Raw genomic sequence first — 12,075 nt, 5'->3', positions numbered from 1 at the left:
ATTTTGTTTATATTTTTATGAATTTTTATTTTGGGGATATTTCACTTTTTAAATTTATAATAATTTTAAAGATATTTTTTACATTTTCTTACATTTATTGGATATACTACTAATTAACATTCAACATTTATAACTTGCATTAAAATTTTCAGGATATTTTATCTTTTATTTTAATAATTTTCATTTTTTAAGACATTTTCTTACATTTATTGGATTGTTATTAATATCTTTAACATTTTGTTTATACTTTGACTTTTATGAATATTTTTGGGATATTTTACTTTTTGTAAATTCCAATCATTTTAAGTTTAGCATATTTAACTTTTGTTTTCTGGATGAACGGATCAGCTGTTTGCTCCTTCTGCTTTATAAAACTATTTTTTCTGTGCATGTAAAAGGCTGAAAGGTCATTTTATACAAGTTTTTATTCATTTTGGAGTCAGAGAGAGCAAAATTTGTATGTCATTATTATTATTATTATTATTATTATTGATCATCTAAGCGGGTGTCTGAGCTGTAATTCTGTCTTCCATCCAGCAGGTGGAGCAAGACTCAAACAAAACGTGTAAAGTCTTAAGTTATTCAGCTTTTATTCAGTTTTAAAATTCACATTCAGCTGCAATAAAGACCCTTTAGAGGGTTTTTATTCACTGAAGTCATGGATTTATTTATTTTTTTTTTTTTGGAGAAACACATTTTAGCTGCAGAATTGGAATTGGAAGTAAAAGTACCTCAGTGTAGAAAGAATTTATACTCAAGTTCCAACATCAAAATATGATGAAAGAGCTGAAAGTAAATGTTCTCTTCATGCGGAATAATAAATATTAAAGCTGTAGTTAAGATGATTTAATTACTTTTTATCTGCTGTTTGTGGATTTCACCTCAAGGATCAATAAAATTTTATTCAAATCTATAAAATCATCTCATAATTTCTATGATTTCTGAGAATTATTGAATTAAATCTGCAAAGTAACTATAATTATGAAATAAATGTAACTATGTAACCCATCTCAAAGTAGTACTTAAGTAAAAGTACTTAGTTGTTTTCCACCAGAGCAACAATCAATTAATTAGTTCAGCTAATCAATCAGCAGCTTTTTCTGATCATTAAGATCAATTTATTTTCTAATAAAAACAGAATTTGTTTTCTTTAAAAAGTGGAGTAAAATGTTCAGTATTTCTCTCTAAAGTGTGTCAGAAAATTGAAATACTCGAGTACAAGTAACTAGAGTGACCGTTAACTACAGTACTTAGTTACTTTCACCTGGAGCTGCAACCATTAATCAGTTTGTTGTTGACATAATAAGTCACCAAATATTTTGATGATTACTTCATCAGTTTGAGTCATTTTTGGATTAAAAACTAAATTCTCTGATTTCTGCTCCTTAAATGTGAATATTTTCTGGTTTCTTTCCTCTCTGACAGTAAACTGAAGATCTTTGGACTAAACCAGACATTTGAGGAAACTCTGATCCACATTTTTTTTTAACATTTTCTGATGTTTTAAAGACAAAACAACCAATTTTTTAAAATTAATATTTAAAATAATCTGTAGTTTCAGCCCATTAATGAACCATTTTCAAACCAAACTCCATTAGAAAAAGTTTTAATTTTAATCCAGAAAGAGAATATTTATGACTAAATCCGCATTTTTTGCTCCAAGTTTGTTCACCTCCAGCAAATTTTAGAATAATCTGTTAATCTGTAGATAAAAACAGTCTAAATTCTGTGATTCCAGCTCTTAAATGTTAGTATTTTCTGGTTTCTTTCCTCTGTGACAGTAAACTGAAGATCTTTGGACTAAACCAGACATTTGAGGAAACTCTGATCCACATTTTTTTTAACATTTTCTGATGTTTTAAAGACAAAACAACCAATTTTTTAAAATTAATATTTAAAATAATCTGTAGTTTCAGCCCATTAATGAACCATTTTCAAACCAAACTCCATTAGAAAAAGTTTTAATTTTAATCCAGAAAGAGAATATTTATGACTAAATCCGCATTTTTTGCTCCAAGTTTGTTCACCTCCAGCAAATTTTAGAATAATCTGTTAATCTGTAGATAAAAACAGTCTAAATTCTGTGATTCCAGCTCTTAAATGTTAGTATTTTCTGGTTTCTTTCCTCTGTGACAGTAAACTGAAGATCTTTGGACTAAACCAGACATTTGAGGAAACTATGATCCACATTTTGAACAATTTCTGACATTTTAGAGACCAGATATCTGATTAATTCATCCAGAAAATGAACCAACAATGAAAATAATCACTGCTTTAAATGTGTCAGAGAGTTTTCCGGACACATCAGTGTAGAATAACAGCAGCTTTAAAACATGGAAAACTAAATACATTTATTTTGACAGAAACAAAAAAGACAAACTGAGAAACTCCAAAAACAGAAAAAAGTGTCTGTTGGCAGGAAAGCAGTCCAGGGTTAGGGTTAGCTTCAGATGCCCATCAGTATGGCTTCTCTTTCACTGGGGCGGAGGACAGCTGGAGGACAGATGTGGAGGATCATCTTCAGGTGACCTCCAGGATCCAGCTGAGACCACAAACCTGACATAGAAACACAGGTAGAGGGTGAATTAAACGTTAAAATCCTGAAAAATAATTAATATTTATCGGTAATTATTGGGGCTGAAAAAGTCCAATGTATTGAAAGTGGCAAATAATATTAATATATAAGATTTTTCTCACATTTTCCGCTTTCATTCAGTTTCTTTGACATGGATATTTTTGTCCTTAAGGTCCTGAAAAACTTAATAAAAATCTGACAACATAAAAATTAAAAGATCAGAATCAATGCTGATGCTAATTACAGACATATTCCAGAATAAAATAATGAAAATTCGTTTTTTGTATTCGTTTTACCATAAAAAGCAGCAGGAGATCTGGAAAATATGTTTTAAAAATCCCAAAAAAGTAACTAAAAATGTAATGGAATGAAAGTGGAAAATAATATTAATATATTATATTTTTATGGAAGATTTTTACGCAAACATTTTTGTCTTTAGGGTCCTGCGTACAAGACTTTAATAAAAATCTGACAACACAAAAATAAATGGATCAGAATCAGCGTCAGTGGTAATAACATCCCAGAATGATTTATTAGTTTTACCTTAAAAACCAGCTGTGGTAAACTCAGAGACAAACTCTTCAAGGCTTAAAATCATGACAATAATGAATATGTTGGTCATTGTAATCACAACTAATGTTGGTTAAAAATCTAACTCGGTGAAAGTGGAAAATAATATTCATATATTACATTTTTATGGAAGTTATTTTTACGCAAACATTTTTGTCTTTAAGGTCCTGAATGTGACCTTTTAAAATCAGTGCCTAAATGTTAAATAAAATCATAAATAATAGAATAAACTGACAGATAATCAGATTCATAATATTTTTAATAATATTTCAGATTTACAGATTTATTTCTAGTTGGTGTCTCATTAAATAACTTCCGTCCTGAATGTGACCTTTCTAAAATCAGCACCTAAATGTTGAATAAAATTATAAATAATAGAATAAGATGACAGATAATCTGATTTTTAATAATCTTAATAATACTTCAGATTTCCACCAGTAATTCTAGTTGGTGTCTCATTAAATAACTTCCGTCCTGAACTAAACTTTCTACCTCTGAACCGGTTTAACGGCGGCTTTTCACGGTGACCGGTCAGGACAGGTCCAGCTTCTTCTGGGTCTCGGTCAGTTTGTCCTGCAGCCGTTTCTTCCTCCAGTCCAGGAACCTCCTCCGGGCCCGGTTCGCCTGCCAACCAGCCAGAAAACCGGCGGCGAAGGAGATCAGCACGGCGGCCTGCAGCGTCCTCTCCGAGACCTCCGCCATGTTAGTGGAGAAATGGACGGAGCTCCCGCGAGACTTCAACGGAACGGTAATCTCGCGGGTTTTCAAAATAAGGGTTTAGAACTGAGGTGCCAAAGTCATTTTAGTCCAGGGGCCACATTCAGCCCAGTTTGATCAAGGGACCAGTAAAATCACAGAATAGTAACCTTTAAATAATCACAACTCTTAATTTTCCCTTTGTTTTAGTGCAAAAAAAAAACATTCTGAAAATATTCACATTTCAAGTCAGACAAAAAAAAGACAAAAAAAACAACAACAAAAAACAACCAAAACAAGACAAAATATTACAAAGATGAGATGCAAAACAACAAAAAATGAGACGAACATCACAACACAAAACAAAACAGAGACAAAAAATTAGGCAAAAACAATTAAAGCGACAAAAAAATAGACAAACGACAAAAACGAGACAAAACAAATGACAAAAGCGAGAAACAAAATGACAAAAAAGTAAACATGAGCAAGAAAAAAAAAGACACACAAAACAATGATCAACTAAAACAGAAAATGAAAAAACAACACAAAAAACACAGACGAACCCTCGCTCTAAAAATGTCATAGTATAGCATGTTGCTCTAAAAACGTCATAGTATAGCATGTCGCTCTAAAAACGTCATAGTATAGCATGTCACTATAAAAACGTCATAGTATAGCATGTCGCTCTAAAAACGTCATAGTATAGCATGTCGCTCTAAAAACGTCATAGTATAGCATGTCACTATAAAAATGTCATAGTATAACATGTCACTATAAAAACGTCATAGTATAGCATGTGGCTCTAAAAACATCATAGTTTAGCATGTCGCTCAAAAAATGTCATAGTTTAGCATGTTGCTATAAAAACGTCATAGTATAGCATGTCGCTATAAAAACATCATAGTTTAGCATGTCGCTCAAAAAATGTCATAGTTTAGCATGTTGCTATAAAAACGTCATAGTATAGCATGTCGCTCTAAAATCGTCATATAAAAGCCTTTGGTCCACAAAACATTGTTTTGTCCCAGCTGTCTGAAGTAGGTGAGGAGCAACACAAAAACAGTCCAAACGCTGGTTTCCAGAGGGTTAGATGAGTATTTATTTGAAAGAGTAAGTTTACAACAACACAACATGTGAGGGGGTTAAAAGCAAATGGGTGTTAGTAAAATAAAAATAAATAAACAGAACTAAAAGTGAACTTCCGGTTGACATTGATGGACATTCCAACCAGGAACAAAGTAAAAGATAATCAATAGGAAAAAAAACTCTTCCTGTTCACCTCTTAAAACCCAAAAACACACCGCAGTAGCACCCTAAACTAAAACTACCAATGGGTTCCCTGTTTTCCTTTGTGAACAATTCAAAGGTCCCTCTCTATCTCCCCACACATCCACCAACCACTGGAACACATCTCCAAAGTTCTGCTGGACCAGCTCAGCTTCCCCTCAGAAGAAGTGCTGCCACCTGCCAGATGAAGGAGCCTTTTGAGAGGCAGCTGGCATCGTGATTGGACTGTACTTTGGTCTGTTCCAGTCCAGCTTCAGCTCCAGAGACGGCAGGCGGGACGAGTCAACGGAGGCCGGCTGGACGAAGGCATGCAGCTGAGTACGATCCAGAAAACAACAGAGGAGGAGTGCAGCAGCCCAGAGCCAGAACAACCAGAGTAGCATCGTATGTCTCTTAGAAAACATCATAGTAGAGCCTTTGGTATGAAAAAACGCCATCATATATATCGTATATTGTACAAATAACAAGTCAAAGGAAAGAGACATACATTGTAGAATTGTAGTAATTGTGGGCTGACTGATTTACTGATGAGCAGTATTTTATTTTTTACTGATTTACGGTAATAAATACATTTAAAAATGGCGCTACTTTGGCTCTGAACCTTTATCTACCTGTGGTCGCTCTGTCTTCTGGAGTGATTTGATTGGTTATACGTCACGAATAAAGCTCCTTTAACTTAACATCTTGAAACAAAACAAAAACGTATCAACAAAGTTTTCTGTTAGAGTTTGTGTTCTTCGACATACATACAATTTTAATTAAATTTTATTTATATAACGCCAATTACAGGTTAAATTGTCTCAAGACACTTTATTTTTATATTTTTTTGGTCATATTTAAAATATGACAAAGTAAGAAATTTGAACCTCTTGACTAATCCAATTTATTATTTGGTTTTTAAGAGACTAATGGACAATTAAAATAAGTTTCTCCACTAAAACTAATAAACATGAGGTCAAATAGAAGGAAGAGTTTTAAATACTGCAGTCCCATGACGACAAGAATAAAGTTTGTCAACAAAAACTAAATCTGCTGGTGGATTCCGTTCAAGTCCTAATAAATGATAATAAAGTGTGATACTAAAGATTTGTGGTGCTAAAAATGTCAAAGTAAAGATATGAAGTTGAACATGTGGATGGAGGTTGATAAAAGTTGACGTCCCTTCATTTCTCTGGAGACGACTCCATGGATTTTATGGATGGTGGTTAAAGACCTGCTCTTCTAGTGGTCTTCCTTCTAGTCGCTGTAAAAAGTCAGTCCATCCTGGCTGACTTCAACACCTCTTCATGACAACTTGTTCTGCCTCGGACCTGGTGGAAACTCCAGAAACTGGGGAAAACCTGTGGAGACTCGAAGAACTCGTGGAGACTCGAAGAACTCGTGGAGAGTCGAGAAACTCGTGGGGCGGGGGAAGGTGTGGTGGGCGGTGGGGGGAGGTGGGGGAGTAGAGGGGGGAGGCCGCCACCCACCTCCCCGCCTACTCTCCGCCCTGACTCCACCCAGACTCCACCTTGGCTCTGCCCATGTGGTCACTTGAGAAACTACGATGCCAAAGGACGACGAATTTATTTCTTTTTATCTGATCTGTAGCTCAGTGAGTTAAGGATTTGCCTGTGGAGCTGCAGGTCGCTGGTTCAAGACCAGACACTTCTTAAATTTTCTCAAAATTCTGACAAAGAAAAAGAAAGAAAAATGCCAGTGGTGGGTCTTGAACCTGCGACCTTCCACTTGGTAGTCTGTCTTCTTATCCCCTGAGCTACTTGCTCACATACAAATTCTTTTTTTGCGCATTTATCATCTATTTTTTGTCAGTTTTTTTTAACTCGAGTCTCGACTCGACCGTTTTTCTCAGGAGGTTGGACTTCAGCCTTTGTGCTGGAGGGTGGAACCCTCAGTTCCAAGACTTTCCAAAGCCTCCACACCTCCTGAGTCCCACAGTAGTTCTCTGTTAGATTGAACTTTCAGACAGTGCAAGGACTGATATCTTCTGAGTTCCTGAGTAGTTCTCTGTTAGTTTGAACCTTCAGACAGTCCAAAGACTGAGATCTTCTTAGTTCCTGAGTAGTTCTCTGTTAGTTTGAACCTTCAGACAGTCCAAGGACTGATATCTTCTTAGTTCTTGAGTAGTTCTCTGTTAGTTTGAACCTTCAGACAGTCTGAGGACTGAAGTTTTAAAAGTTTCTCAGTACTTCTCTGTTAGTTTGAACTTTCTGGTTAACAGAAGCCTTAAAACTTGTGACCATGAGTCTTGATTTCACATTTAGATCATCCATCTGAGTTCTTCTCAGACCTTCACCTGTGGGTTTTTTAGAAATCCTCAACAAACTTTGATTCTCTTCACTGAACAGTAAAGTTTGTGGAGATCAGAAGGTAACATTAGTTTGATCAATGCCTTCAACTACTAGTAGACTTTATCTGGAAAGTAGTTTTCGGAAATGAGTTCTTACTAAATCTGTCCACAATCAAACCAAGAACATAGAAAGAGGAAATGTTTGAAGAAACAACTTGATGTTTTCATTTCAGACTAGAAAACCCCGTAAGACTTTTATCTGTTTTTGCTCTTTTTGATCATTTTATTGTCTCTTCTGTTTAATTTGATCTTCTAAAGTCTAACTGGTGTCTTTTCAAATGTTTTATCTTTAGTTTGATTCTTCTTAAATGTTTAGTTTTGCTCTTTTCTCACCTTTTATTCTTTTCTAATGTCTGATTTGATTTCAAAATGTTTTGTCTTTTTAATGTTTGTTTTTTCAAATGTTTTATCGACTTGTTTGAAAAATTTCCTTTTCTTTCCCAATGTTTAATTTGTCGATTAAATCTTTAAGGTTTTTCTTTTTAAATTTTTTAACCACCTTTTAATGTTTACTTTTCTTTTTAAATGCTTCATTGTATTTTCTGTTTAATTCCTATTCAAAGTTTTATTGTCTTTAAGATTTAATTTTCTAATTAAACATTTAATTTTTTAATTAAATCTTTTGTCTTTTTAAAGGTTTAATAATCTAATTAAATGTTTTGTATCTTTTAAATGTTTAAAATTCTTGTTTAATTGTATTTTTTAAATGTTTAATTATCTAAAATATTTCATCTTCAATATTTTTGTTAAAAAAACTTTTGGTTAATTTCGTAATTACATGTTTTGTAGCTTCTGTTTAATTATCTAATTAAGTATTTTGTCTGTTTAATATAATTTAGTTGTATTTAATGTTTAAGTTTATTTTTATGAGTTTCATTGTATTAAATGCTTTTTTCCTTCAATTGTTTTTTTAAATGTAGTTTATTTCTTTAATCTTTTTTTCCTGTCAAGATTTTAACCCCCAACCTTAAAAATGAAACAGACACTTAAATCACAATAAAAATACTTCTGTTGTCACAATCATGAGTTAGTCAATTATTCAGTTTATCAATTCAGCTTTATTTGTTTAGCACCTTTCACACAGATGAAAAAAACTCAACAAGCAAAGAAGAAAAAACTATACTAAAACTATAACTAAAACTCAAAAACATGTTTTTTTTAAAAAAGATTTAACATGGTAATAAAATATGTTGTGTTCCAGGGGATGGAGGGAGTTTATTGAAGTCTTCTTGGGCTCACATGGGAAATCATTTAAAATATAAACTTGATATTCAGTCTAAGGAAACTGGAAACTGCAGAGCGACAGAAGAACCAACAATATCTCCTGTTTTCTCCTTTAATGAGTCGACTCTTCTTGTGCTTTCAGACCAAAGAACTACAGACTCTTCACAACCTGCTCAAACTCTTGGTACAGGACCTCACCACACGGGTCAAGAAGGTTTCCATCTCATTTCTACTCTGAATCTCACCTTCTCCTGCTCAAACTGCTGACAAATGTTTCTGCTGCTCTAAAGTCTGGTCTCCAGAACTTCCTGAAAACTCTCAAAGTCTCTTCTGCTGCAGGTTGCTTTGTAGAACTGTTCCAGAAAACCTCACTAAACCACATGGAGGAGCCTCAAGATAGTCGTCCAAATGAAACCGTACAAAAACCAAACTAGCACAACCCAAACGCTAAAGTCTCCTGCAGTCTACCAGAGAACCTCTGAGAACAGAGAATCAGGACAGGAACTCTTACCTTCTGGACAACCAACGCTGGTTCACAAACAAGAATACAGAATGTGTCTGACCAAAAACCTCTAAAGACTCACTACAGCCAAGATAAAGACACAACTCAGCTGCACCAAATCCACTAATCACTGCACACATTAGCACAATGTTCTAACTGTGGCTAAAGAACCACATTTACCAAGACAACTATCCAGTACAAAGCCCTAAAACACACCAAGAAACACATTAAAGATGATTTTACTGCTGGAAGCTGCAAGCCAACGCCTAAAGAACAAACTAAAGCAATGGAACCAAACCCGGTTCTGTGGTGAAGAGAAACAGAGGAAATGTTTGTCTGCAGCTAAATAAAGCAGGAAGACACTGAGCTGCTCAGGTGTTCCTGATAACACCAAGCAGCCACCTGGACAGCCAATAGGAACACAGCTTCCTGGAAGTCCAGAGGGCTGGCTTAGTCAAGGAAATTTAGTTTAAAGTTGAAGCAGAAAGTTAACAAAGAAAGTTGAAAACCACCTTCTGATCCCTGAAATCTCTGAGTTTTCACACAAAGAACGCCTGAACATGTCAAACTGGTTCCATAGTAGAACCATCATTGTAAAAACATCATAGTATGGTGTGTTGCTCAAAAAACATTAGGACCCGGCTGTCTAGGGTCACCGAGGAGCAACACAAAAACAGGACAAACGCTGGTTTCCAGGGGGTTAGGAGGCTATTTATTTGAAAGAGGAAGTTTACAACAACACAACATGTGAGCAGAAACATCACAGTCTGTCTTTAGTTCAGCTGAAAATATTAGTTTTTGTCTTTTTTATTGACCAAACTTTTCAGGAAGTAGAAAGAAAAAAATCTTAGTTTAGTATGTTGTCCAAAATGTGACGACATACTATATTTTCGACATAGTATACTATGGCGATTTTTTTTGCGCCAAAATTCATGATGATTTTTTTTTTTCAAAGAAAACCATTCTGGAGTGTTTTTCATGGCCTCCTTTACATTATTTCATCATATGGCACATTTTTACAACATGTTGAAAAATCTCATTTTTTTTTCAACATAGTATACTATTGTCAGGCTGGCTGCTTCCAGGCCTAGTTAGTGCCCTCCCCTCTCCTTCCTCTTTCCTTTTAGGGCAGCCCAGCAGTGCACAGGAGGCAACAGGTGTTCCCCATCGGCCATAATCAGCCAGCTCATGAACAGGTAGATTTCAACCAATCAAGCTTCATCTAGTCCACAATATAACCAGACACGACCCAGCTCTCAGTGCCGGATCCTAAACACAGTCCTTCTGGGCCCACCTGTTCCTGCCGTTGTTGCCGTCAGCACTGGACCCTGGTCATCACCTCTGAGACAAGGAAGCACTCACCTGAGCCGACTCCCTCTTTCTGGCGTCCTTTCCCACTCACCTGTTGCTGTTTCAAGCCCTCCACCATCTGGCCTGAAGCACACTGCTCCAAACCCTGGCTGCTACTGTGGTGGACCTGTTCTGAGTGTTCCCAGTATAATTCGTGAGTTGTAGTCCAGTCATCGTTATAGCTCTGGTTAAAGAAGCACCGTATGTTGAGAAGACTTCTGTTGTAGTTACCTCTCGCTATCCTTGTAAAGATAGCCTCAGGTTAGTTTAGTATTCTTGAGATTGACCTTTCTCGCCTAGGTGTGACCTACCGCGAGTTAGTGATTATTTTGTCTTGTTACAGTTCCACCCGGCCCCTAGGTGCTGCTGTAAGATCCAGAGCCTTTGCTCTTTATTTCCGTTTCCTGTTTAAATCCTAATTTCCGCTTGTAGTCCAAGAAACCTTTGAAAATAAATCTGTGTTGCATTCAAGGACCGTCTGTTCATTTCCTGCACCTGAGCCACCCTGAACCGCGTAACAACTATGGCGTTTTTTGCGCCAAAATTCATGACGATTTCTTTTTTTTCAAATAAAACCTTTCTGGAGTGTTTTTCACGGCCTCCTTTACATTATTTCATCATATGGCACGTTTTTACAACATGTTGAAAAATCTCATTTTTTTTCGACATAGTATACTATGGCGTTTTTTTGCGCCAAAATTCATGACAATTTTTTTTTCAAAGAAAACCTTTCTGGAGTGTTTTTCACGGCCTTCTTTACATTATTTCATCACATGGCATGTTTTTAAAACATGTTGAAAAATCTCATTTTTTTTTCGACATAGTATAGTATTGCGTTTTTTTTGCGCCAAAATTCATGCTGATTTTTTTTTTTTTCAAAGAAAACCTTTCTGGAGTGTTTTTCACGGCCTCCTTTACATTATTTCATCATATGGCACATTTTTACAACATGTTAAAAAACTCATTTTTTTTCGACAGTATAGTATGGCGGGTTTTTTTTGCGCCAAAATACATGATGATTTTTTTTTTCAAAGAAAACCTTTCTGGAGTGTTTTTCACGGCCTTCTTTACATTATTTCATCATATGGCACGTTTTTACAACATGTTGAAAAATGTCTTTTTTTTTCCACATAGTAAACTATGGCGTTTTTTTGTGCCAAAATTCATGATTTTTTTTCAAAGAAAACCTTTCTGGAGTGTTTTTCACGGCCTCCTTTACATTATTTCATCATATGGCACGTTTTTACAACATGTTGAAAAATCTCATTTTTTTTTCGACATAGTATACTATGGCGTTTTTTTGCGCCAAAATTCATGACAATTTTTTTTTTCAAAGAAAACCTTTCTGGAGTGTTTTTCACGGCCTTCTTTACATTATTTCATCACATGGCATGTTTTTAAAACATGTTGAAAAATCTCATTTTTTTTTCGACATAGTATAGTATTGCGTTTTTTTTGCGCCAAAATTCATGCTGATTTTTTTTTTTTCAAAGAAAACCTTTCTGGAGTGTTTTTCACGGC

General features: G+C 35.1%; 1 protein-coding gene and 1 long non-coding RNA gene across 2 annotated transcripts; one reads left to right on the top strand and one right to left on the bottom strand.

Moving 5' to 3' along the window:
* Positions 1-2,336: 2,336 nt before the first annotated feature.
* LOC118470170 (mitoregulin-like) lies at positions 2,337-3,870 on the bottom strand. Its single transcript, XM_035947443.2, has 2 exons — positions 3,638-3,870; positions 2,337-2,556 (listed from the first exon to the last, which is right to left on the bottom strand). Exon 1 carries the CDS (start codon positions 3,845-3,847, stop codon positions 3,677-3,679), a length of 171 nt encoding a protein of 56 aa, XP_035803336.1. The 5' UTR covers positions 3,848-3,870; the 3' UTR covers positions 2,337-2,556; positions 3,638-3,676.
* A 37-nt stretch (positions 3,871-3,907) lies between these two features.
* Positions 3,908-11,025, top strand: LOC129350272 (uncharacterized). The gene is made up of 2 exons (XR_008603617.1): positions 3,908-5,512; positions 8,845-11,025. It is a non-coding gene; the product is annotated as an uncharacterized LOC129350272 (long non-coding RNA).
* Positions 11,026-12,075: the final 1,050 nt, after the last annotated feature.

This window comes from Amphiprion ocellaris, chromosome 12 (genome assembly GCF_022539595.1).
Source record: "Amphiprion ocellaris isolate individual 3 ecotype Okinawa chromosome 12, ASM2253959v1, whole genome shotgun sequence".
NCBI lineage: Eukaryota > Metazoa > Chordata > Actinopteri > Pomacentridae > Amphiprion > Amphiprion ocellaris.
Note: the sequence above shows the minus strand (reverse complement) of the source record. Positions and strands in the feature narration are given on the sequence as shown.

Bases quoted from the DNA above. Each gene is read 5' to 3' on its own strand.
- LOC118470170 (XM_035947443.2), bottom strand. From the start codon at position 3,847: ATGGCGGAGGTCTCGGAGAGGACGCTGCAGGCCGCCGTGCTGATCTCC.